This window comes from Pelophylax lessonae (genome assembly GCF_965119305.1).
Source record: "Pelophylax lessonae genome assembly, chromosome: 3".
Taxonomy (NCBI): Eukaryota; Metazoa; Chordata; class Amphibia; order Anura; family Ranidae; genus Pelophylax; species Pelophylax lessonae.
The window spans coordinates 318,637,075-318,662,988 of NC_138770.1; the positions used below are offsets into that span (position 1 = coordinate 318,637,075).

A 25,914-nucleotide genomic window follows, 5' to 3' on the forward strand; every position below is an offset into this window, starting at 1 on the left:
TTCACCTAATTAGGTCAGGACTGAGGTAGGGATCTGGAGAAACTTCCTTATAAAGCTGCAGATCAGTAAGGATTCATCTCCAGGTAGTCAGGTCTTACAAAGGCCTCCAAATGTAGGCTAACCCCAACAGGAGGAGCCCAGCATAAGCTGCCCGTTGACAATCCAGTGCACAAATCTCTCCTTTTGGTGCAGAGATCTCAGCTTGAGGAGATCTAGATGCTGATGTACTGTCTCCAATTCAGATTGTGCATTCAAGAGTAATACTCTCAAAGTTGTAAAGCATAGGGACCAGGCTACTTGTGTTGTCAGAGAGAACTCTCAAACTCTCTGGAGGGGAAAGTCCTGCAATGCCTAGGTGATGGTCTGATTGCGTCCAAAACAGGAAACAAGCTATTAGTAGGGTTCCCAAAGAATGTAGAATCCCCTCAAGAAAACAACCACCCCATTCAACCAAAGAGACCAATGGGCCATGTCAGCTGTGCTCAGCACAGCGGTGTATACCAGAGCAGATCACTCAAACATAAAAAAGTCCCTTAGACAAGTCACAAACCCCTAACTATTCGCTCATATTCTACACGGCTTCCAAGGCAAAGCAGTTAAGAGGCAGTCTCTACTTAGTGTTTATACCCCTATAGTATATTTTATTACACTACTCAGCTTCTGCCGTAAACTCTGTTCACAAAGTGGCAGAATAAAATTATTTACACAACACTATGATAAACACTCACTAGGTTACTAGATAAACACAAACTGCATTGCAATCCAAGTATCAACTTTATACAAAATATTTGAAAAGGTCTAAAGCTTCAGATACCAAAATCTCAGTGAGACTGACAAGTTGGCAAAGGTGCCGGATGCCTTACCTTCTTTGTATTTATACTTAAGATCCCCTGGCTTAATATTTTCAGCATCTAACTTGTCTTCTTTCTCCTCCCAGGTCTCGTCCTGCTCTTCTGCTGGGACATTAGGGGTCTGCTCAGGTTCCGGTGCTGCAGGAGTTGGGATAGCAGCAGATTCCGGTGCTTCACTAGAGCCATCTCCAGCCTAAAGGAGGTAAAAAATGGTAACATAAGAAATGCAATACTAGCTTAATTTTTAAGGAAATTATTTTTCACCCTTTTTAAACCAATAAGACATTTTTGTAATTTTTTTGTAGTGCAATACACTTTTTCAGCTATTCACCAACATACAGAAAATAAAATCGAGACAAAAAGTATGAAAACTTTTGGTGCTCTAGTAATCTTTCAATTCCGGGAAGCTAAAGTATCCACACGAAATTATGTAAAACTGTAGTAACATAAAAGATAAAGTATCCTGTAGAGAATTCTTTTAAGAAGCAGCATAAAAGTCTAGTGGGACAACAGTCCATAAAACAGTACGATTTTAATATTCTGCAAGTGATCCGAATGTAACCCTAGTGGAACTTCAGAATCTTGCAGAAAATACTCTGGGGCTGCATTGTGTAAAATGTAAGCAACTCATAGGCAAATACAAGCCAATACACCTCCTGTACTAAGAGTGCCTAGACACACCTTTGGACAACAGCATTGTCAGTTTGGAGGTAGGGTAGTGTTAGATGGAAAAGCAGATTTCGATACACTGACAAACTGAAGTCAAACCCCAGCTAACAAAAAGCAGTTACAGCAAACAGTTTTGTTCCTTTTCAAATAAATTTTACATCAAACGCTGATAGTTGTAGGGCAGAAACTAACTGAGCCAGCTAAAAAAGTTAGGAGCCAGTTTTTTTTTTTTTTTCCCATGCATGCCGAATGGCCGGCTTCTATATGACAGCCAGTTTTTTTCTCTCTTAGCCAGCTGATGTTGCCTGGTATTTGGCCCGTGTGTACTTGGTGTGATGAACAGTGGCTCACTAGGGAAGGACAGTGCAGCAAGGTGGGGGAGACAGATGATCCAGTGACTCATGTTATCTTAGGCCCCTTTCATGCGGGCACCTCCGCTAAGCGGAATCCGCTTGCTCAGCGTTGATTTCTCCGCTAATCACATTTGAGCAGGCGGATGACAGCTCCTGTCTACTCTGCTATGCAGAGCGAACACGGACACATTCCCACTCTCCTCTATGGGGCGATCATATGGAAATGGACTGCCTGAAGGGTCCAAAGCCACCTCATGTAGTGCAGACCTGGTGCCTGGGGTTCGTTGAGCCATTAACCATTTTCATAATCGATTAGTGAGTCAGTCGATTCAATGGCCTGCATACAGAATGCATTATTTGTTTACATTTTAGGAAATACAGTGAAGCTCACATACAGCTCCGTACACCGTCCATACACGTCAGAAGACCCAGTGCAGCACACATACAGCTCAGTACACCATCCATACATGTAAGTGCCTGAGAACTTGCGAATGTGTGAGGAGCAATGCCTCGTGGGACATGTAGTCCTGGGCAGGAAGCGAGTGGTTCTAAGTGCAGAAATGTTTTTTTTACCTTGCTATAGGTGCACTGTATACTATACTTAGAAGTTTTCTATTCTGCTCCTTCGAATTTTCCCGTCATTGTGGTAGAAAATAAACATTGATTTGACACTGAATTTTATTAAAATTAAATTTTTTTTGAAGGAAGACAATGTTTTTGTATAGCCAGCATAAGTGACAGCAGGCACAGGGAGCTTTTATCAAGCCAAGGGAGTCTGTCATACATAATATATTATAGTTTGGTCTGAAAATTGGCAAAAAGTCTAATTTTTTTTCCTTTAAATAAAAAATTTGATCTGAACCCGATTTACCAGATTCTACATTCATTAGTATAACCAGTATCTCTGTTATTTTCAGGGTGAAAGATTATATATATATATATATATATATACACACACACATATACATATATATACATATACACAAAAAATAAATTTCTTTTTTTTTTTTAAAACTTTACATATTAACTAAAATTCTACACCACACTTTTTAAAAGGTTATCCGATCGAAACAATCGGCCAACTAATCGATGAAAATAAAAGTTGCAGCCCTAGATAGCTGTAAGGGTCCATTCACACTAGCGCGACTTGTGTCGCCTGACAAGTCGCGGTCGGTCGGTCGCTCGCCATTGAATAGTACAGGACCCGTTCTAATAGGAGCGGCACAAGTCACTCCGACTTAGAAAAAGGGTTCTGTACTACTTTGGGGCGACCTGGAGGCGACTTGCATTGACTTCAATTATATGAAGTTCCTGCAAGTCACACCGCGACTTCACAGGTCGCCCCAGCAAGTCGTGTCGTGCCAGTCTGAATGGGCGCTAAAGATCGATGTCAGTGCTTTAACCGTTTGTCCCAACCCCCTATTTGCTACATCTGCAGGACAGCTTGTTCTGTTCAAAAATCAGACTTACTGACCAGATGAGATAAAAATTAAGGAAAAGCCTATAAAAGAAAACGAATGCAGCCACCAAATCTATAAATTGGTAAGCTGCAATATAATTTTTGCTTGTTTTGCAAGATTTGCCTTTGGGTTTAATACCACTTCAATGACACTAGACACTAAGCATTTAAAAAGCAATAAAGCAACACACACGATTTACTACTTGCTTAAAGGGTCAATCCACCCAGAACTGATTTTTCAGTTCATGGCAGCTGCTGATTTGTGGAAGCAATGTATTGTATTGCACACAACCCAAAGAATACGGTTAGGGGGACACACTGTAAAACTGTGTAACAATTCTAAAATTTGAGATTTCCTTAGCAGGCTTATTCTTGAAATACAATGAACATATCACTCACCTCTTTAAATGCATCCAACAGATCTCCAACTGCATCTTTCTTGTTTAAATCTTTTATTTTTCTTTTCTTTTTTGGTACGGACACAGCAACTATGGGAGAGAAATGAACTTACCCATGATACAGTAATACAAAACTGTAAAGAATACACTTAAAATAGCCAACAACCTAGAGAATGCACCTCTGAAGAAGCAACATTAACAAATGAAAAAAGTACACCAAATTCAACTTATGGATGTGAAAGCTTGTAGTGATTTGACAATAGCAATAAGGACCCTAAGCAGATGAAGGTAACTATCCAGGGTACCACCAACAGAGCAGTCATTTAAGTTTTCTGACATATAGCTTACATCAGAAGCGAATACAGAACACAATTATGTAAAAAAAATGATAGATATATATATATATATATATATATATATATATATATATATATATATATATATATATATATCTCAATGGATTTATTTATTTTAGTCTACTGGAAGATACAAAATAAGATGCACCTTAAAGAGCCAACCACACAGGCAACTACTAGCAGGTACAGCATAAGAACAGGATTATAAGCAAACATAGCACGCATCCTTTGCATGCATACCTTGGGAGTTAATTGGAATTTTGGGATCTAGCTTCCCACAAGAGTAGTACTTGATAAATGCACACTTATGGGCCATACACACTATACAACTGTCTTTAGATTTACCAAAACCATCTAATATGAGGTCAATCTAAACATTACTTTCAATGTGTATGCAATCAGGCAGGCCCCTGCACTATATAGTTGAAGGTAAATCTAAAGGAAATAGAACAGAAGTTGTATAGTGTGTATCCAGCTTTAACGATTGCTCTCATGCAAGATTTTTATCTTAAAGAGCCAGACACCAAAGGATATCCACTTTGTCATAAAAGCCTCCTATTCCATACCCCTTTATTTACCTGGCCCTATCTGTGGCTTTACACTAAATGTCACACACCTATCTAATGAAGACACCCTTACCAACCACTGAGGTAGTCTTATTAAACAAAGGAATGCCAGTTGACCGATCTTACTCATGAAATCAGACCTAGTAAACTAAAAATCAGGAAAGAAGTACAGAAGCAACTTTTCTGCCAAGGATAAAAGCAGGCATCTTGTGGGGTCTGTTCCTAAGCAGGACTGTCAAGTTTGCAAAGGCTCACTCAACCAGTAGTCAACTATTATAAACTAGGTGCAAAAAACAGACTGGCCTCAGGGGTGCCTTTAAAACAAGCTAAAAAGGCACCCCTGAGGCCAGTCACTTCTTCCCTGGGTATATGTAAGGCTTTACAACCCTTTTAAATCTACCAACAGATTTTCCATTACCTGCCACATGGACATCTGCGGAGCTTTGTTTTGGAGCTTGGACGAGAGTTAGCTCTGATTCAGCAGGAGGCTCCTTCCCAACATCTTCCTCTTGTGGTGTAGGATCAGCAGCAGCTACTGGCTGTTCCTCAGGCTCAGTAATGGGGCTCACATGAGCTTCTTGCTCAGATTCCTGTGCATCAAGTTCTTGAAGTCCAGGGCTTCCTTCACCATTTGTTAGTAGTTCTTCTGGTTGAGCAATAGGGGAATCCATCGTGGGCTCAGAATGGCAAACCGGTGGTGGCTCCAACTGTGCAGGTGGCACAGACACTTCTTCAGAGAGACCATTTGTTTGAACTTCAGTTGTAGACAGAGTACCCTCAATGGAATCTGATCCCTCTACAGGCTCTGGAGCAGGTTCCTTTGTTTCAGCAAGGCAAGGCTCGGGAGAATTTTGGGTTGGGAGAGCCTGTACCTGAAAATCTGCTTCTGGAGCTACTAAAGTGTAATCCGGTTGTAAAACAGCATCCTGTGAAACAGCCACATCAGATGGAGGAGAGGTAATAACAGACTCATCAGGGAGCTGTACAACAGGAGCTTCTGGCAGGTCTGCTTGTTTGACAGCTGTCTCTGTAATAGTCATTTCCATCAGGACTGGATTCTCCAAAACAGATGCAAGAACCTCTGGTTGAATTGCTACCTGAGATGAAGGATTTTCCAGCAAGGGCACTTCCTGTGTAATGAGAGCCGCTAACAAAGGTACCTCAGGTGTAGTGTTATCAAGAGTCAAGTCTTGCTCACAAGCCATGTTCAATTCGGTTTCTGCAGGAGGGGAGGAGGAGGGGCTCTCAGAAGTCTTTGTCAGCACTTGGGTGTTCTTTGAGCTGTCATCTGGAAAGTAACAGAGCGGTATTAAAGCCAAAAAAACTTTCATAGTAGGAACCAGGTGACGTTATGAATTTAAACACAAAAGTGACTAGCCTTTCACTACTGAAACACAGTTTCTTTATTAAGCAGCGGACACCCCACCTAAGGGAATGTATATCCACCATCTATACAGCATGTAATAGCTTACTGTGGATAAATAATCAGGAACTCTAGCTCACCAACCTTATGGTGGACAAGTATAGTATTTGGCACAGATTATACTGATATAAAGCTGGACTTTAGCTTTTAATTCTGTCCTTTGTGCAGACTACACAAACAAGCAGCGCAAGTACAAACACTGCATCAGACATTCACAAAATTTAGGCCACATTTCTGATATTTGTAAAAAGCCTGTTAAAAAAAATGCCAGGATGTAAATGTATGGACCTAATTCAACTTCAAAATAGTATCTGGAAAAAGGAGTTCAGTAGCATGGTCCAACGTGAGAGAAAAGTTTGAAAATCTATTTTATTTGAAGAAAAATGTTCTCTCGCACTGTATGGAATGAAGGCAAAATGCATGCATAATCCTGGACAAACTCTTATTTCAGAAAACAAAAATAACTGGATTTTTGACTTACAGTAAAATCCTTTTCTCTTAAGTTCACTGACGGACGCAGTTCTCTGATCCATATCAGTAGGGTTATACTGCCCCCTAAAAGGAGGACACTAGGCAGAAAAAAAAGAAGTTCTGGCTACGCCTATGGGCAGTCCCGGTGGGTACACCCTATCTCTTCCTGCATAGGATGTCAGTTTTGTATCAAAGCAGTGTCAGAAATGTAACACCAACCCAACTGAAAATAGAGGGGCGGTTACTGCGCCCGTCAATGAACTTGAGAAAAGGATTTTACGGTAAGTCAAAAATAAAGTTCTCTATCGTTCATTGATGGACGCAGTTCTCTGATCCATGTCAGTAGGGATATCCCAAAGCAGTGCCATAAAATGAGGGGTGGGAACAGCAGAAAAGAACAAGTCCCCAAGGCTAAACTTAGCTAACCAGGCAACATAGGACTCATTGGAACAAAGATGAGGCCCACCTGAAAAACAGTAAACACCCTCAAGGAAGGCCAAAGGCCCTCCAGACAGCAGCCAGCAAAACATTGTGACCAAAAGAGGCATCAGCAGATGCCAGCACATTCACCTTATAAAATTTGGTAAAGGTGTGAACAGACGACCAGGTAGCCGTCTTGCAACCTGAAGCACAGATGCCTGTATGGTAAAAAGCCCAAGTAGAATGCACCAAAAGGTAGGACCTGACCCTTAATTGAATAAGCCTGCACCACCATCTGTCCGATCCACCTGGAAACAGACGCAGCAGATGCAGGCAGCCCTGTTCTTGGGCCATTCGTGAGTACAGAGAGTGAACCAGACTCCCGAAAAGACTCCGTAGTTGCCAAGTACACCTTGAGAGCCCAAACTATATCCAGAGTATGCAATACGCATTCCTTAGGATGTTTGGGCTTAGGACTCAAAGATGGTAATTCAATGTCCGCGTTCAAGTGAACACTAGAAACCACCTTCGGAGGAAAGGAAGGATGCGGACAAAGTACTACTTGTCTCCATGACCAACATATAGGGAAAACGACAGGATAATGTTGCCAGTGCCACCGTCCATATCCACTCTCTCCCCATTGGTATTTAGAGCTGTGACGACTGCCGGACCGTGCCCCTTGAAGACGTTCAGTGTAACGAAACGTACGTTGGGCGGTCACAGTGACACGCTCGCCCACAGTGAGGAGACGTGGCGGCCATCAATTTGGTGGATTGCCGTGGCGGAACATGCTTGGAAAAAATTTGGACTGCTTTAAATGCTCGTTATGATTGGATCCTTGTAAGTGTTTTTAATCCATTATTTTGATCTGGTTAATAAATGGTCTGCGCTATGATACTGCTTTGTGCTTCATTCCCTACATACCTGTGACTACTGACCTGAGACTTCCAGAGAAGGACGCATATTATCCAGGATACATATCGAGTCCTACTGAGTCTATTTGTGGCATTTGGGATCTCTGTCATGGGGATCATCGTTATGTGGTAAGGGTCAGTGTGAACTGGGTGTCTGGTGGTGGTATCACGGATTCGCTACATTTTTCATCTGATCATATTGGGACTTTACATGGACTTTTTAATCTTTGAGAACTTTTTACTGATGATTAGCGCTACATTGTTCTTATAGTGCCAACACCCTGCACGCAGAGTGACAGCAACCAAGAAGGCCACCTTCTGTAATAAGGTAGGCAGAGGACCCAAATACTTGCCAAAGGAGGTTCTGAAGAACCAACTGCACCAAATCAAAGTCCCCAGAAGGAGGTTGCACCGGAGTACCAAGTGTCGCACCCCTGGAACAAGTTACTCGCCAGGGAACGGGCGGCCAACGGCCTATGGACGAAAATTACCAAAGCCGAAACCTGATCCCTGAGAATACTCAAGGCCACCGTTAGATCAAATCCCTGATGAAGAACAGCCACGATCAAGGTCACCGAGCAAAAGCAAGGGGGAGCCCAAAGAGACTCACACCATGCAATATACGACTCTCTCTCACATGATGCAAAATCCTCCTAGAAGTCGCTTCCCATGCTTTAAGCAGTGTGGGAAGACTGAAGCAGACAAGCCCTTGCCCTTCAGCACCTGGCTTCCAACAGTCAAGCCAACAAGCCAGTAACCGTAAAGTAAGATGGAAAATGGGCCCTGGAGACAATAAACCCTCCCAGAGAGGAAGTCTCCAAGGAGCACCTGCAGCTAGCCTGACCAAGTCAGCGTACCAAGCTTGGCAAGGCCAGTCCGGAGCCACAAGAATGACCAGAATCCCTTCCACCTCGATCCTGCGAAGAAGTCTTGGCAGCAACTTGAGAGGAGGGAAGGCAGACAGCAGCTGATACTGACCTTGGCCCATCCGTGAACACGTACACACGACTATGCCGGCGTCATCCTTGTGCAGGTGACCATGCTAAACTTCTTAGCAACGTTCATATTGAACTTAGCAAAAGGTCTTGCCTATGACAGAAACCATGGTGCCACCAGTGCATCTGCCAGAGGGTCCCTGGAGTGGGCCACAAACCTCTGCACTATCCTGTAGATGCGACGCCAACAGATCCACATCTGGAGTGCCCCAACGAAGAAGGCACAACCGCTGGAACACCTCCGGATGAAGGGACCATTAGCCTGCATCCACGGCCTGGCGACTGAGGCAATCCGCCTGCCAATTTTCCACACCTGGAAAGGGAACAGCGGAGAGAGCTGGAACAAGGCGCTCCGCCCAACGAAGAACATCTGTCACTTCTAAGACCGCAAGGACACCCTTGGTCCCCTCTTTGTGAACAAGCCACGATTGTGGCATAGTCCGATAGAATGCGCACTGGACAGCTGCAGGTGCCCGGTCCAGTGAACTAGGCCAAGCTGGATTGCTCCAGGACATTGATCGGTAACCTGGATCCTCCAGGGACCATACTCCCTAAGCAGAGAACCTGCCAAGGACTCCTCCCCACCTGAACAGGCTTGCATTCACAGCGACAATTGGCCAGTAAAACTGGGAGGAAGGATTCCAGATAAAAAATCCCTGGTCACCTGGCTTAGCCATATCCGAACGACCAGAGAGGTAGGATTCAAGTCTCATTTGAGAAGGATCGCCTTTTGGGGAAAGGAACCCAGGACCGATACACCCGCTGCCGCAACAGTGCCAGGACCTGAGCCAACACCTTTGTGAAGACCCGAAGAACAGAAGTGAGACCAAGGGCCACAATCCGATAGAGATCGATCCCTACGGTAAAGAACGGAGAACCCGTTGGTGTCCTCCACATAACGGGATGTGAAGGTAGGCATCCTCTTGATGTCTATGGAGGCCAGGAATCCCCGATGTAAGGAAGCCACTATCGTGCGAACTCATGTCATCTAGAAAATTTGATCCGCACAGAATCAAGGGCCAGTAGGTCCAGCCTTGTTGAACTAGAGCCTGAACTGCCCCATAGAGCGCCTGCAAGCGATCCAGGGACAGCCGTACATTGGAAGGGAAAACCTTACCGGAAAAACAGATCGAAAACTCGATCGTGCAACTGGACATGACCTCCTGAACCCAGCTGCCTGGGATCTGGGCCAACCGCAGGTCCGGAAACCGGCAAGGAAGTAACCCCCCCCCACACACGGATATGGGCGAGGACGCACCATCAGGCCAGGTAGGCCATGTGCGCTGGTCTGGAAAAAATGGATCTCTGGTTCGCCAGACCAGGGTCGTGTGGCACCACCCATGGAAGTCTTGAAGAACTGCGCCACATCGACCGTCCCCGAGGGACAAAGAAATTGTTCATGAGCCCAAAGGGAGGGACCCTGTCCCTGACGAAGGCCATTACCCTTGTTAGTCTGTGGAAGAAGAGCACTCTTCCTCCCGTGAGACCCTTATATAATGTCATTCAGGGCAGTGCCAAACAGGCATCTCCCGTAAAAGGGAGATCCATTAAGGCTTTAGAAATTCGATCCACAGACCAACACTTCGGCAAAGGATACACCGGATAACCACCGCCGAAACCGACAGGTGACCCAATAAGGTAGCCGTGCCCAGCGCAGCATCGCAACGAATTGCTGCACCCCACGTAAGTTGTCCAACAGCCAGGGCAGGAGGAACTCACTCCTCACTAAGTCACGGCATTGGAACTCTGCCCATCAGCACAACAGGACAGAGGGAAATTCAGGAGTGTGAGGGTCTGACCATCCCAAGGAGGGGCCCGCGTCCACCCCAAAATCTGCCATGGAATTGGGGGGGGGGGAAGAGACGTTTACTCACCGTACCAGGAACACAGGCAGGGGCACTCTCCTGACAGAAAGCCCTCTCCACCGAAGCGTTGGGGGCTGTCGGCCAAATAGAAACGCTGCGACATAGGCCTAGACCCTGTCGTGCGCATCCTGGCAAGACGTTTAGCTCGTGGGACCAGTACCCATCCAGTGGCACTATGGCGTGGCTGACCCAGCTAAGGCCTGCACACGCTTGCTGACCAGACTGGGTTGACCACTGGATCTAGATATCCAGCCCGTCACCCAGCCTGGCATAGATGCTTGAAGATCTCACAAGAAAAAATTCCGGAGAAAAAAAGCTAGCTAAAAAAAAAAAAAAAAATCTACATAAAAAAATACTTTTATGCTAGGACCAAAGATCCCAGCAAGGATCTAGGTCCTTACTCCTGGACTAGGCAGATTAAAACGGACATCCTATGCAGGAAGAGAGAGGGTGTACCCTCCGGGACTGGCCATAGGCGTAGCCAGAACTTTTTTTCTGCCTAGTGTCCTACTCCTGTAGGGGGCAGTATAACCCAACTGATATGGATCAGAGAAATGCGTCCCGTTAATGAACGATAGAGAAAATGCAATCATTCAAAAGTGATCAATTATTAGCTACACATCAACCCACACACTTCTCTTTGGGGCCATCAAACTCAAGAACCAAAATCCCAAAACATAAAAACTTGTATGCTTTATTACCTGGACGCACTACAATAGGCACATGGACACTCTCTCCATTCGCCTGCACTTCAGAGCCTCCAGTTACAGACTGAAAGTGTGGGAAAAAAATTTTTTTAAAAAAGGACATGGTTTAGATTATTTTTCATAGGAATATATGCAATATATGTAAAAAGGACACATGTACATCTGAATACAAACATTTTAATTGCAGCTACAGAATAACCTATAAAACCTAAATAATGACTATGTAACCAAGTCTTTACAGTCTATGATCCTTTCACAGCTCCTTTACCACTACAAGTTTTTTTTTTTGCAAAAAAAAAAAAAAAACACAAATAAAAATCTGGTAAGGAATTCAGTGTTTCTGTAAAATAAGGCTGCCAAGCAATTATCTCAAAAAATGTGCATGCCTCAAAGAATAGTGAATTTGTAATATTCAGGGTCATCTTGTTCCATTCAGTTAGTGTGGCCACAAACTTATTTTCCAGATTTACTAGACCACTAGATTTTTAGTTTAAATATATGCAGTTGTCATTTATTCTTATTCATAACATTCATTCTAGAATAGCTGCCATTTGTCCGACTCTCTGCATCTGTATGCCACATTTGGTGCTTTTGTTTATTTAAAAACTAAAAATGTAAATGACAATTACACAAAATTCAGTTTTAGGATGGCAGGGGAGGATTTAATCACTCACTGGGTTTTATTAGTATCAGAAACCCCAGTGGCAAAGCTCTTTACAGCCTGACCCCCAAGGCATAACACATACTTTATGAGAACTGGATTCCTTACATGCATAACATCCATATTTGGTTCTTGTGAGGATATCTCACCACAAGAATCCATGAGAGATGCAAGATACCAGCACATGATTTATCTTCACCAGAAATCAATCAAGAACAAAGTACTAACTGAGAAGCTGTCCTACAAGAACAGAAAACATTCACAATCCTAATCAAAAATGCTGCAACATAGTGAGAAAATGCTTTACCTGAGGAGGTGTTGGCGTTGATGAAGTTCTTCCTCCAGACAAGATTTCCTCAGTGATATCTTTACCACCTTGGTTTGGATCTCTGATCCTTATCTAATGAATGAACACCAGAAATCAGGCTACATAAGTAGACTGTCGAGTATTCTATTTAAGGTGGCCATAATTAGGCAGATGATTCACAAAAAATGCTGAGACTTCTGCACATATATTTAAACCCATGGTACACCTTGTGACTAATATGTAGAGCTGTTACATGCTTAAAACCTTCTATCTATTCTTATGTGCACAAAAATGGGGAAGACTTTTAGGCCTCCTGCACACTGCTGCCTAAAGACAATGTTTTTAGGCAAACAGCCTTTTTTTTTTACTGCTGTAAATGCAGATTATTTTCAATGTACTTGTGCACATAAACATTCGTGTGTAGAGATCAGTAACCGCCCCCTCCACAGAAATCTAAGTTGCCGGTCAGTATATTTATACACACATACGGCACACTTCCTTCATTAAAATAAAGCTAGAAGCATTTCTATGCTTGTGTGCACATATGTGCAAATGCTATACAGATGCCAGTAATGTCTGATGTTCATAAATCAGTACAGTGTGCAAGAGGCCTTAAATATAGTCTGTTTGCAGTTGAAAATAGGTTCTTTATATATTCAGCATTATCAAATATTAAAGGAAAAGCCCTGCTTGGTCCAATGTGATCAAGAATTACTTAATCAGAATTACTTGCAGCTATCATTCTTATATGCACCTACCTCAAATATTTTATTTGACTAATAGTTTAAAATGAGATCAAACAAAAAAAAACTTTTCTAAGGCATCTTTTACACACAAGTTTTACAAGATGGAGAAAGGTTCAGAAAAAGAAAAAAAAACATTTCCGGGACCCAGGGACAGCCACGTGGAGACTTTTAAAGTGCATGGCAGTGCACAAATAAAAGGCAGCCACAGACCTCTCTGGATAGCAGCCAAATGTATAAGTCTCAGACACAGGAGACCAGTGCATACAGGGCAGCAGGAAATCCACCGAGGAAGCTTTAGCAGAGTTCCAAGAGCAGATGTTTTACCAGGTTAATCTAAGCACCGACAGAGCAAAGCACTTCTGAGAAAGAAATACATCACGTGACTAAGCTAGGTATTACTTTACACAGCTCCCTATATATCTGTGTCAATACTAATCACCTCTTTGACCGTGTATAATGATCTAGAAATCATGTCAGGAAGACAGTCCAAGCAAGTTATGTAAAAGCAGACAAAATGAAAACATTAAATAGGAGAAAGATATGAAGTCATAAGAAAATAGATTGTTCGCAAACAAGATAGCTGGGTCTAAATTGAAAAAAAAAAAACTAAAAAAAAAAAAAGGAACTTACGCGACATGTGTAGGCTACAAGTACTCTGCCAGATACCTGAACACAAACTCATAAGGCTTGTCTGAGATGTCATGGGTGGTGTTCCATCTGTAATTAGCATGAGCTTTCCTCAAATTCCCCAGGCCTGAGTTGTATTCTGAGGCCACTTTTACAAGACTCGCTATGCGTGGCACTGCTACACCCATTAAAGTCATGTCAAAGCTGGGGACTAACAATTTTAGTGTCGCAATTAGATTTCTACTGAATTGTCATATCCACTCAGTCTTAAATTGTTCCTCTGTTTAAAGTGAAAGCTCACCTTTACAGAAAATCTGACGAGACCTTACAGTGGACCCCTTCCCCATCCCACCTGGTTCTTGCTGTACCAGATTGCCACGATCCCCCACTGTCAGATGCCGACCGGTCTGGGGTTTTAAGCCCCCATAGCCTAATCTTGTGTCCGTATTGATTAGCCAGTAAAAATTACAAGGATTTGAATTGGTCAGCACTGTAAGGAAAGTTTCCAGGATTTCAAATCCCCAGACAGGTAAAGTGGCCTGTCAGTGTCTGGCAGTGGGGGATCTGGCAATCTGGTAAAGCGGAACCGAGTGGGTTGGGGAGGGGGATTTAGAGTTAGGTCCCCTTACAGAATTACTGTAAAAGTGAACTCACACTTTAACCACTTCTGGACCTGAATATTTTCCCCTTGAATGACCAGGCCATTTTTTGCGATTCGGCACTGCGTTACTTTAATGGACAACTGCGCGGTTGTGCGACGCTGTACCCAAATAAAATTGATGTCCCCCCCCCCCCAAATATAGCTTTCTTTTGGTGGCATTTGATCACCTCTGCGACTTATTTTGTGCGTCATAAAACAAAAAAAAAAAAAGCCCCAAACTGGATTTTTGGAAAAACTTACCGTAAAATCCTTTTCTCCAAGTTCATTGACAGACGCAGCTCCATCTTTAGACTAATGGGTTATGCTCCTATCAGGAATAGGCACTCGGCAGGAAAAAAGCCTAACCACGCCAATGGGCCTGTGCCTGCAGGCATAGCCCCACACACTCTGCTATCAGCAATCAGTTTAAATTCAAGCAGTGTTTAGAAGACAAAAAAACCCTTATTCACTAAGAGGTAGAGGGGAGGGTGCTGCGTCTGTTGATGGACTTCAGCGAAAAGGATTCTACGGTAAGTTCTTATGAAAATCCAGTTCTCTATCGTTCATTGACAGACGCAGCTCCATCATCTTTATACTGCATTGGTACATCCCATTGGACTAATCATGAGGGATGGGAAAACGCAAGACTAATTCCCCAAAGGCTAAACCTAGCCAACCAGTTAACATGGAGCACAACCAGAAACAACTGGAGCTCACCTAGAAAAAACATACACCCTCAAAGAGAAACAAAAGATTCTCTTTAAACAGCAGCCTGCAAAACCTTGCGGCCAAAGGCAGCATCCGACGATGCCAGCACATCTATTTTGTAGAACTTTGTGCACGTATGCACAGACAACCAAGTTGCCGCCTTGCAAACTTGCAGCGCTGACGCCTGATGGCAAAAAGCCCAAGAGGCACTCCGCGCTCTAGTAGAATGCGCCTTCACTGGGAAAGAAGGAACCTGACCCTTCAGTGAATAAGCCTGAACTACGGTCTGCCTGCTCCATCTGGATATGGTCACAGCAGAGGCAGCCAATCCTTTACGAGGTCATTCAGTAAGGACGAAAAGAAACGTCTAATTTTCTAGACGACCCAGTTCCCTCCAGGTAAACCCCAATTGCCTGAACCACATCCAAAGAACGCAAGGCAAACTCCTTGGGATGCTTGGGACAGAGTGAAGGCAGCACAATGTCTTAATTCAGAAGAAAATCAGAAACCACCTTAGGAAGATACGACTGATTAGGTAGGAGTACCACCCTCTCTGTGGACCACCATATAAGGTGAGCGGCAGGACAACACCGCCAATTTAGATACTCTGCGGACAGAAGTAATAGCCACGAAAAAGGCAACCTTCTTAGACAAGGCAAGCAGAGGAATCTCCCTAATGTTTTCAAAGGGAGATTTCTTAACAGATAATACCAAATTATGATCCCACAAAGGTAGCGGGGATCGCCTCGGGGAAGCCATATGGCAAAACCCCTGAATAAAAATGCAAATCAGGACATGCATAGTTAAAGGGTGTTGGAAAAACACAGCCAGAGCCGACACTTGGCCCTTGATAGTGACCAAAGTCAACCGCTGTTAAACACCTTTTTGAAGAAAAGTCAAAACCCTAGCCACCAAGAACAAGCGAGGGTGCACCTTAGAATATTAACACAATGAAATGTACGATTTTCATGTACGATGATAGATCTTCCTGGAAGTAGACTTCCTGGCCTTCAGTAGTCTAGGAATCACAGAATCAGAAAGACCTCTATACTTTTAATATCTGGCTTTCAACAGCCACGCCATTAAAGCCAGCGACTGTAAAGGAGGATGGAAGATCGGTCCTTGAGACAGCAGATCTTCCATGAGGTGAAGTCTCCAGGGAGCATCGGCATCTGCATACCAAAGCCGGCGAGGCCAGTCTGGGGCCACCAGAAGGACCGGAAACCCCTTCCACTTCTATCCTGCAAAGAAGCCTCAGCAGAAGTTTTAGTGGAGGGAATGCATAAATCAGCTGATACTGACTCCAAGGAGCCACCAGTGAGTCTGTGGTGTCAGAGGATCCCGAGACGTGGCTACAAACCTCTGAACCTTCTTGTTGAGTCGAGAAGCAAACAGGTCGATGTTGGGTGTCCCCCACCAGACACAGGAGATAAAAAACACCTCTGGGTGTAGAGACTCCTCCCCCTGATGACTCAGGTAATCCGCCTGCCAGTTCTCCACACCTAGGATGTGCACAGCAGGGAAGGCTGGAACAAACTTTTCCGCCCAATCAAGGATCTCGGCCACCTCCTGGGCCACCATGATGATTGATGTAAGTTACGGCCAAGGCATTGTCTGATTGAATCCGAACCGGACAATCTTGCAGATGATTTGTCCAGTGGCACAGGCAAAGCTTCATCGCCCTGAGCTCCAAAATATTTGATCAGAAGTTTTGGACTCTTCTACTGTCCAGGACCCCTGGGCGAAGAACTTCCCCCAGCACTCCTCCCCAGCCTGACAGGCTGGTGTCTGTGGTTACCACCGTCTAACACCATAAGGAAGGACTTGCCCTGGCGTAGTGCTAATGAGTGAAGCCACCATAGAAGAGCAGTCTGTGTTGTTGTGACTCAAGCGAATCAAAGCGTCCTAGGACTTTGGATCTTTGTTCCATATGATGAGAATCTCCCTTTGTAAGGGTCTCGTGTGGAACTGAGCAAACAGAACTGCCTCGAAGGTTGACACCATCAGACCCAAGGCCCGCATGCAAGTCCGGACAGATTGCTTGCCAACAGCAAACAGATTGCGCCCTGTAATTTGTGCAGCTTGTCCAGAGGAAGAAAGACCCTCACCAAAGCGGAACCCAGAGTCAGGCCCAGATAATCCAGTCTTAATGAAGGTATCAGGTCAGATTTTTTAAATTGATGTTTCAACCGAACTCTGGCAGAGTCGGAACAGTGATCATCAAGTCACCCCAACAGGGCTAAATAAGAGTCCGCCCTCAATAGGGGATCGTCCAGGTATCCCAGTACCGAAATCCTCCGTTGGCGCAATTAATCCCAATACCGGAGCCAGCAACATGGTAAAGACCCTGGGAGGCGGAGGCGAGACCAAAGAGTAACGCTACAAATTGATAATGCTCCTCTCCTACAGCAAAGCGATGAAAACGCTGGTGTCCAGCGTAGATAGGGATCTGTAGACACGCAGCCTTGATATCTATAGAGGCAAAAAAGTATCCATGGTGTAGAGATACCACTACCGTTCGATCGGATTCCATTCTAAACTTCTGTACCTCGGGTTCACCTTGAGGTCCAGAATTGGACGTACTTTGCCTTTTTTTTCTGGGCACAGTAAACAGGTTTGAATAGAATCCCTAAAAGCATTTCTGAGAGGGAACTTTCACCATCACACCTTGCTCCTGCATGCTGAAGGCACGAAGGGGCCGTCTGTGTGCTTAAAAATAAGGGACCCGTCTATTACGTGATGACTCCCCCTTAGCTGATTCCAACAAAGACCCAAATAGGCGGTCCCCTGAAAAGGGGAGATCTGTAGAGCATTTTTAGAAGCCTGACCTGCAGACCAGCTTTTTAGCCACACCAAGTGATTACCATTATTGCCTTTAGAACAACGCCGCTGAGGTGCGACAATTTTGTCACAGTTGGCGGGAAACGGGAGTACCCTTGCCGGCTTTAGGGGATCTGCGGGCCCCGAGGGAACATCAACCTCCTATGTAAAATTTTCTGCACCGATACAATCAGTCCATCCACCAGCGCCCTTGCATCCGGATGTGCAGTAAAAAAGGAATCATCCTCACTGCAGAGCACCCGAAGTGCATGGACGCATACCCATCGCTATATGCTAAGCTCACCCTGGGAGCATAACAAGCAGGGGAGGTCGCCAACCGCAGTCTCGCAAGGAGACGCAGGCTAACGACTATTAATGACATATGAGGACATAGCCCCCTCCCTATAAAGGAAAAGAGGGGGCCAGCCCTTCTCCATCACCCTGGTCAGCAGCTCGGACAGCTGGACACGGTACCCGGACAGCTGCGAGTAGGCTGCAAGCCGCGGCCTCAATTTTCGGCCCACCACAGCCGCGTGAGGTGATCCATCGGCATCTGCCTGTCAGCTCAGTCAGGCACTTCAGACAGCCTGACATGGTACACGGATAGCCGCGGCCTCAATTTTTGGCCCGATCCGGCCGTGTGCAGTGATCCGTCGGCATCGGCCGGTCAGCTCAGTCAGGCACTTCGGGCAGCTTGACATGGTACTTTGTAAGCTGCGAGTAGGCCACAAGCCACTGCCTCAATTTTCGGCCCGATCCAGCCAAGTGCGCCGCATACCCGCGGATGAAGAAACAACCACTCCCTCAAGCCTCTAACCGCCGCAGGGAGCCCAAAAGACATCCCTGCACCAGTCACTAATCCCCAGGGGGCTGGTAACTTACTCAAAAGACCACCGGTGTGATCCAGACAGCAACAATTGCATCCACCCCCTCTTACTGGAGCAAGTGGCAAAGCCAGCTCCTACCCAACCCTGGAAGGGAGGCAAGGCAGGGGCAGTGGGAGGGGGCCAAAGGACAAACGTGACTGTTAGAGGAGCTGGGGGAATAGAAGGGAACCCAGTGGTCCGACCATCCCAAGGAGGGACCCACGCCCACCTGGAGACTGCCAGATGATTGGGGGGACAGTATTACTCACCATACCACGGTACCAGGTGGGCGCCACTCCGAACAGTCCACCTCCCACCCTGGGTGAGGGTGCAGCCTGCCAGGGGGTACGCTGCAACTCAGGGCGTTCTAGGTTGATTGCGTCCCAGCGAGACTCTTCCACTCGCAGGCTCGTCCCCATCCATCAGGGCACCGTCATGGCGAGGCCTCGTTCTGGACTATAACCTGCTCACGCTTGCTGGCCAGGCTGGGAGACCTTAAGGATCTAGATTATCCAGTGCGATACCACAGCCGGCTGTTGCTTGTAGTTCCTCTGGATCTTGGTTATTCAGGAACTAACTTGTGAAGATATAAAAATCACACTTATTTCCCTATTAAAAGCTAAGACTGAAGACCCAGCAGGGAGCTAAGTACTATTCGTAAAACTAGGCAGAAACAAACCAATTGCTGATAGAGTGTGTGGGGTTATGTCTGCAGGGACAGCCAAATGGGCGTGGCAAGCCTTTTTTCCTGCCTAGTGCCTATTACTGATAAGAGGAGCATAACCCATTGGTCTAAAGATGGAGCCGTGTGTCAGTCGAACGATAGAGAAACAATTTTTCACTTTCTGCTATATAATAACATTCACAAAAAAAAAAAAAAATTTAAATCAAAATTTTAGGTCAATTTGTATTCTGCTACATATATTTTTGGCAAAAAAAAAAAACCCCAATAAGTGTATTTTGATTGGTTTGCACAAAAATTATAGCGTCTACAAACTAGGGGAAAGATTTGTGCGATTTTTATTTATTTTTACTAGTAATGGCGGCAATCAGCGCTTTTTAGCAGGACTGATACTATGCGGTGGACAGATTGGACCCCTCACTGACATTTTTTACACTTTTGGGGGGGACCAGTGACATTACTACAGTAATCAGTGCTAAAAATATGCACTGCTACTGTAATAATGGCACTGGCAGGGAAGGGGTTAACCCAGGGGAGATCAAAGGGTTAAGTGTGAGCCTAAGGGGGTGTTTTCTAACTGGGGGGGGGGGGGATGGACCTGTGTTCCTAAATAGCAGGAACACAGGCGCTCTGTGTTGATACTGCTGTTCTCTCTACACGGGGAGCAATCGCGGGTGCCCGGCGGCAATTGCAGTCGCCTGGCCCACGCCCACAGGAGCACTCCCGCGAGGAGCACTCCCGCGAACCGCCGTACAGGAAAGGCGATTCGTGTGAATCTGCCACTGTATAACTGGCGGCTGGTTGGCAAGTGGTTAAAGTATTATTAGAGGTTTCAATGATAAACTTAGTAATAAGAGTTCTATGTGACTAACAGATTAGGTGCTTGGGCAGTGACATCAATCTACCTTATGTAAGCTCCCTGAAGTAAGGTGTGTGACAGCCTAGCTCCATTGGGGTAGCTTGCAGATAATAGCTACCTCAAGTAGTAACTGCTTCAGAAACGTAACAGTACTGAGAACACAGAACTCATGCTGGATGTCAGCAGCAGAGTGTATACCACCTCACTCCTACACCAAACCTCCCACCCATTTCACCCTTCCTGTTGAAATCTACCATCCACCTCATCTCTCCCCCCCACCTTGCCATAGCACCTGTTGCGTTCCACTCACCACTCCCTACAACCACTACACAACCCTCTCCTCCCAAATCCCACCCCTACCTGCCACCCAGTCTTATACCAAACCCTCCCCATCACAACAGCACCTGCAAACTCCCTTACCCCCACGTCCCACTATTGGGAGGTGAAGAACGAAGAGCACCTGGATTTTACTTTTCCTTGCAGACCCCTGATAACGGAATTTCTGTAAAATCTTACCTGTAAAATTCCTTTCTCTGAGTCCTCCGACAGTCGCCGCCTCTTCATATTCGTCACATATGGGGTATTAGACTTTGCTCCGAAGGAGTAGCTAGGCAACAGAATATGTTAACAATAAAGCTTTAACATATCCCACCCTCAAGGGGTGGTCCCCTCAGTCAATACCCTCCTACTTCCTGCAACCATATCTCAGTTTTAGTGGAATAGCAGTAGAGTATACATTCAAACCCCAAAAGAGGGGCGGGGGCGGCGACTGTCGGAGGACTCAGAGAAAGGAATTTTACAGGTAAGATTTTACAAAAATTCCGTTTTCTCTTACGTCCTCCGACAGTCGCCGCCTCTTCATATTCGTCACATATGGGGACGTCCCAAAGCAGTGCAAACATGAGGGGTGGGAAACGCATCCGCGCCGAAAGGCAACGCAGTCTCCACATCAAAGAAAGGAACCTTACCAAAGGAAGGAAACCAGCTGGGCAACAGCAAAAATAAGTGCTCAACAGGAGCAACAACCCAGGAAAAGACCAAAAAACCAGGGGATACAAAAAACTATCCCAACAGCCAGGAGTCCCCAACAAGGGACCCTATGGAACAGCCGCACTAAGAACCTTGAGGCCAAAGGAAGCATCCGCCGATGCCTGAACATCTACTTTGTAGAATTTTGTGAAAGTGTGTACGGTCGACCAAGTCGCCGCCTTACACACCTGGGCTACAGAAGCCCCATGACGGCAGGCCCAAGACGTACTCAGTGATCTAGTAGAGTGCGCCTTCACAGGCACAGGGGGAACCTTCCCCTGCAAGGCATAGGCCTGTTCAATGGTCTGCCTGATCCATTTGGCAATGGTAGAGGCGGAAGCCGCCATGCCCTTCCGAGGACCCTCTGGAAGAACAAACAAGGAGTCAGTCTTACGAAAAGACTCAGTCGATTTAAGGTAAACCCTTATCGCCCGAACAACATCCAGAGAGTGCAATCTCACCTCCTTCGGATGTTTAGGCTTCGTGCACAACGAAGGCAAAACAATATCCTCGTTAAGATGGAATTCCGAAACTCGTTTCGGTAGAAAAGAAGGATTAGGTCGCAAGACCACCTTATCCAAATGAACAACCAGGTACGGAGACTTGCAGGACAAAGCCGCCAGTTCCGACACTCTGCGAGCCGAAGTGATCGCCACCAAAAAGGCGACCTTTTTGGACAACATAGACAACGAGACCTCCCTGATCTGTTCAAAAGGAGCACGTTGTAACACAGATAGAACTAGATTCAAGTCCCAAGGGGGCAAAGGATCCCTCCTAGGAGGAACCAGATGCCGCACACCCTGAATAAAAGTGCCAACCAAGGAGTTGGAAGCCACGGGACGTTGAAACAGAACGGCCAGCGCCGACACCTGACCCTTAATCGTAGCCAGCGCCAAACGCTGATCGACACCCGTCTGAAGGAAAGACAGCACACGGGAAACCGAGTACGTGCGGGGTGAAAACCCCCTGGACTCACACCAGGCAAAATAGGCCTTCCAAGTACGGTAATAAACCTTCCCCGAGGAAGACTTCCTCGCGTTGATCAAAGTATGAATGACCTCTGGAGAGAGACCCTTCTCCTTCAGGACCTCGGTCTCAACAGCCAGGCCGTCAAAGCCAGCGACTGTAAAGCAGGATGGTAAATCGGTCCTTGAGACAGTAGATCGTCTCGAAGAGGCAGACGCCAAGGAGCGTCGACCGCCAGATTCACGAGGTCTGCGTACCAGGACCGGCGAGGCCAGTCCGGTGCCACAAGAATCACCGTGCTGCGTTCCGAGTGCAACCTGCGAAGGAACCTGGACAGCAACTGAATCGGTGGAAACGCGTACATCAGCCTGTACTGATGCCACGGGGCCATTAACGCGTCCGACGCGTCTGCCCGAGGGTCGCGCGTCCTTGCCACGAACCTCTTCACCTTGTAGTTGAGGCGAGACGCGAACAGGTCCACATCTGGAAGACCCCACTTCGCGCACAACATCTGGAAGACAGCCGGGTGGAGAGACCATTCCCCTTGATCCAGGGTCTGGCGACTCAGATAGTCCGCCTGCCAGTTCTCCACTCCCGGAATGTGAACCGCCGTTATCGCCGGGACATGAGTCTCGGCCCAAGACAGAATGTCGGCCACTTCTCGAGCCGCTCGGGCACTCCTGGTGCCCCCTTGGTGGTTGATGTAGGCCACCGCCGTGGCATTGTCCGTCTGCACCCGAACCGGGCAGCCCTGCAGCCGGTCCGTCCAGCGATGAAGACAGAGCCTTATCGCACGCAATTCCAGAATGTTGATCGGAAGGGAGGACTCCCCCTCCGACCAGGTCCCCTGGGCGGACAGAACGCCCAGAACACCACCCCAGCCCGACAGGCTGGCATCCGTGGTGATTATCGTCCACGAGATCGGACGAAACGACTTGCCCCCGGACACCAACGGGGACTGGAGCCACCACAGAAGGTTTTCCCTGGTGCGATGACTCAACGAGATCTGAAGATCCAGAGATTGAGGTCGCCCGTCCCACCTGGACAGGATCTCCGCTTGGAGACCCCGCGTGTGAAACTGCGCGAAAGGAATCGCCTCGAAGGCCGAGACCATCAATCCCAGACATCTCATACCCGTCCGCAGAGACGAGTGTGGAACGTCCCTGAGGGACCTGACTTCCTCCTGAAGAGTCCTGAGTTTGTCTTCCGGCAGGAAGACCTTCGCCTGCACCGAGTCCAGTATCATTCCCAGATAGGGGAGACGAACCGACGGACTCAGTGTCGACTTTGGAACATTTATCGTCCAACCGAACTCCTGCAGAGTTTGCATTGTGACAGACAGGTCCTTCTCCAGACCCTGTCTGGTCGCAGACCGAACCAGAATGTCGTCCAGATACCCCAGGACAGAAATGCCCTGGGCTCTCAATGCCAGAACCGGTGCAAGCACCTTGGTGAAGACCCGCGGAGCCGAGGCGAGCCCAAAGGGCAACGCCACAAACTGGTAGTGATCCTCCGCAATGGCAAATCGAAGGTACTTCTGATGACCCTCGAACATGGGGATGTGAAGGTACGCATCCTTCAAATCGATGGAGGCCATGAATTCCCCCGGAACCAGGGCAGCCACCACCGAGCGCAGGGATTCCATGCGGAACTTGCGAACTCGCACAGAGCGGTTCAGAGCTTTCAAGTCCAGAATCGGACGAACCTTGCCCTCCTTCCTGGGCACGGTGAACAGATTGGAATAAAACCCCCGAAATCTGTCCCGATGAGGCACCGGAACCACCACTCCCTGAGCCCTCAGGTCCCGCACCGCCAGGTGCAGATCCCGCAGGCGCTCTGGAGACAGTAGAAGGTTTGAGGGAAAAAATCTGCTCTCCGGCCGAGAAAGAAACTCGATCTTGTAACCAGATCGAACGATTTCCAGAACCCATCTGTCCCTCACACGGGCCAACCAGGGCTGAAGAAAACCGAGCAAGCGTCCCCCCACCCCAAAACTGGGTGAGGGCGCCCCTTCAGGCCGAACTGTTATGGGCCGCAGGTCCGGATTGACCGGACTTCTGTTTCCCAGACCAGGGCTTCTTCTGAGAGCCTTGGCCCTTGAACGGTTTGCCCTTGTAGTGCGGCCGAAAGGCACGAAAGGACCCCTGAGGGGGCCGAAAATGAGCATGCTTCTTCCCAGAAGCCCCCTTAGCCTTGGGGAAATGGGGCAAGAGAGTGCTCTTACCCCCGGTAATCCCCTTAATCAACACATCCAGGGACTCCCCAAAAAGGCGAGACCCATCATAAGGCAGATTGGCTAAGGTTTTACGTGAAGATTGGTCCACCGACCAACATTTCAACCAAACCAGGCTGCGAGACAACACCGCCACGCTGTGCACACGCGCGGCCAACGGAATCAGGTCCAGGTCCGCATCACACAGATACATGACACCCTGGTGGATCTGATCCACCATATCCAGGGTCGCCGCCGAGGCCGAATCGGCCACTAGGACGCGCCTAAACATCTGCGTCCAACTTGCGATCGCCTGGGCCGCCATGAGAGAAGCAAACAGAGCCTTAAGCATAGAACCCGTAACAGAATAAGTATGACGGGCAAGAGACTCCAGTCTCCTATCCGTGGCATCACGGAAAACAGGGGATCCCTCTGCAGGGATCGCAGTGGCTTTGTTCAAAACCGCAATAGCATGATCCACTGGCGGAGGCACACACCACCGTTCATCAGTGGCAGGCGAGAAAGGATAACGCAGCTTAAATTTACTTGGAACCGCAAAAGGCTTGCGCAAATCGCGCCATTGGTCCTTAACAGCGCGCTGAAAATCAGCATTGCAGGGAAAAACCTGCGGCGTCCTGCGTTTTCTCTGCGTCCCATAAGCCGCCAAGGCAGCTGGGGGACACACCTCGTCCTGCAAACGTAGCGTCTGCTTAATGGAAGCAATCAACTCATCCATGATTGCAAGCTCTTCAGGCGAGCCAGGGGGCGAATTATCAACCCCCTCAACTTCAGCCTCTACCTCAGACCCCACTAGATCAAGAGAGGAGCGGGACCCCGATAGGGGGGTCCCCGCCAGAACAGCCCCATCACCTTCACCCTCAGAATCAGAGGACAGAGCAACTCTGGGCCGTTTAGTAGATTGAGCAGCCACCAGCATTTGCACCTGTGCAGCAAGGCCAGCCACAATAGTGGCTAAATCCCCCCCTGGGGGGGAAACAGCGGTCCCCTGGCTTTCCACCAATACTGTGGGAAACTTGCCCTCCTGAGAATCCATTGCCCCTGTATGCCAGACAACCAAGGGTTAACTGCCCCCTTACAGCAAGCGCGGCAAGCGCAGCCCACCGCACCACACTCAGGCACAATGAGACCCCCACAGGGAATATACAGACTGAATACAGGCAATGGAACACAGGAATAGAAGGATAAAACCTGAGGAGACTCCGCTGCTGCTGCTGCCTCGATCGGTGCTTCCAGGAGAGAGGAAGTGATGCTGCCAGGGCGCTCTATGTAAGCCTATGGAGGCTACAAGAAAATGGCCGCCGTGCATGTAAACCATGCGGCCGG

General features: G+C 47.1%; 1 protein-coding gene across 5 annotated transcripts in view; it reads right to left on the reverse strand.

Moving 5' to 3' along the window:
- EIF4G1 (eukaryotic translation initiation factor 4 gamma 1) overlaps positions 1–25,914 on the reverse strand; it is a 179,230-nt gene that overhangs the window by 60,510 nt on the left and 92,806 nt on the right. For all 5 annotated transcript variants that reach the window (XM_082249782.1, XM_082249780.1, XM_082249781.1 and 2 more), the window contains 5 exons: positions 12,416–12,508; positions 11,442–11,511; positions 5,071–5,940; positions 3,732–3,820; positions 864–1,044 (listed from right to left, as the gene is read on the reverse strand). In XM_082249782.1, the coding sequence (XP_082105908.1) occupies positions 864–1,044; positions 3,732–3,820; positions 5,071–5,940; positions 11,442–11,511; positions 12,416–12,508 (1,303 nt within the window). The remainder of the gene's footprint in view (positions 1–863; positions 1,045–3,731; positions 3,821–5,070; positions 5,941–11,441; positions 11,512–12,415; positions 12,509–25,914) is intronic.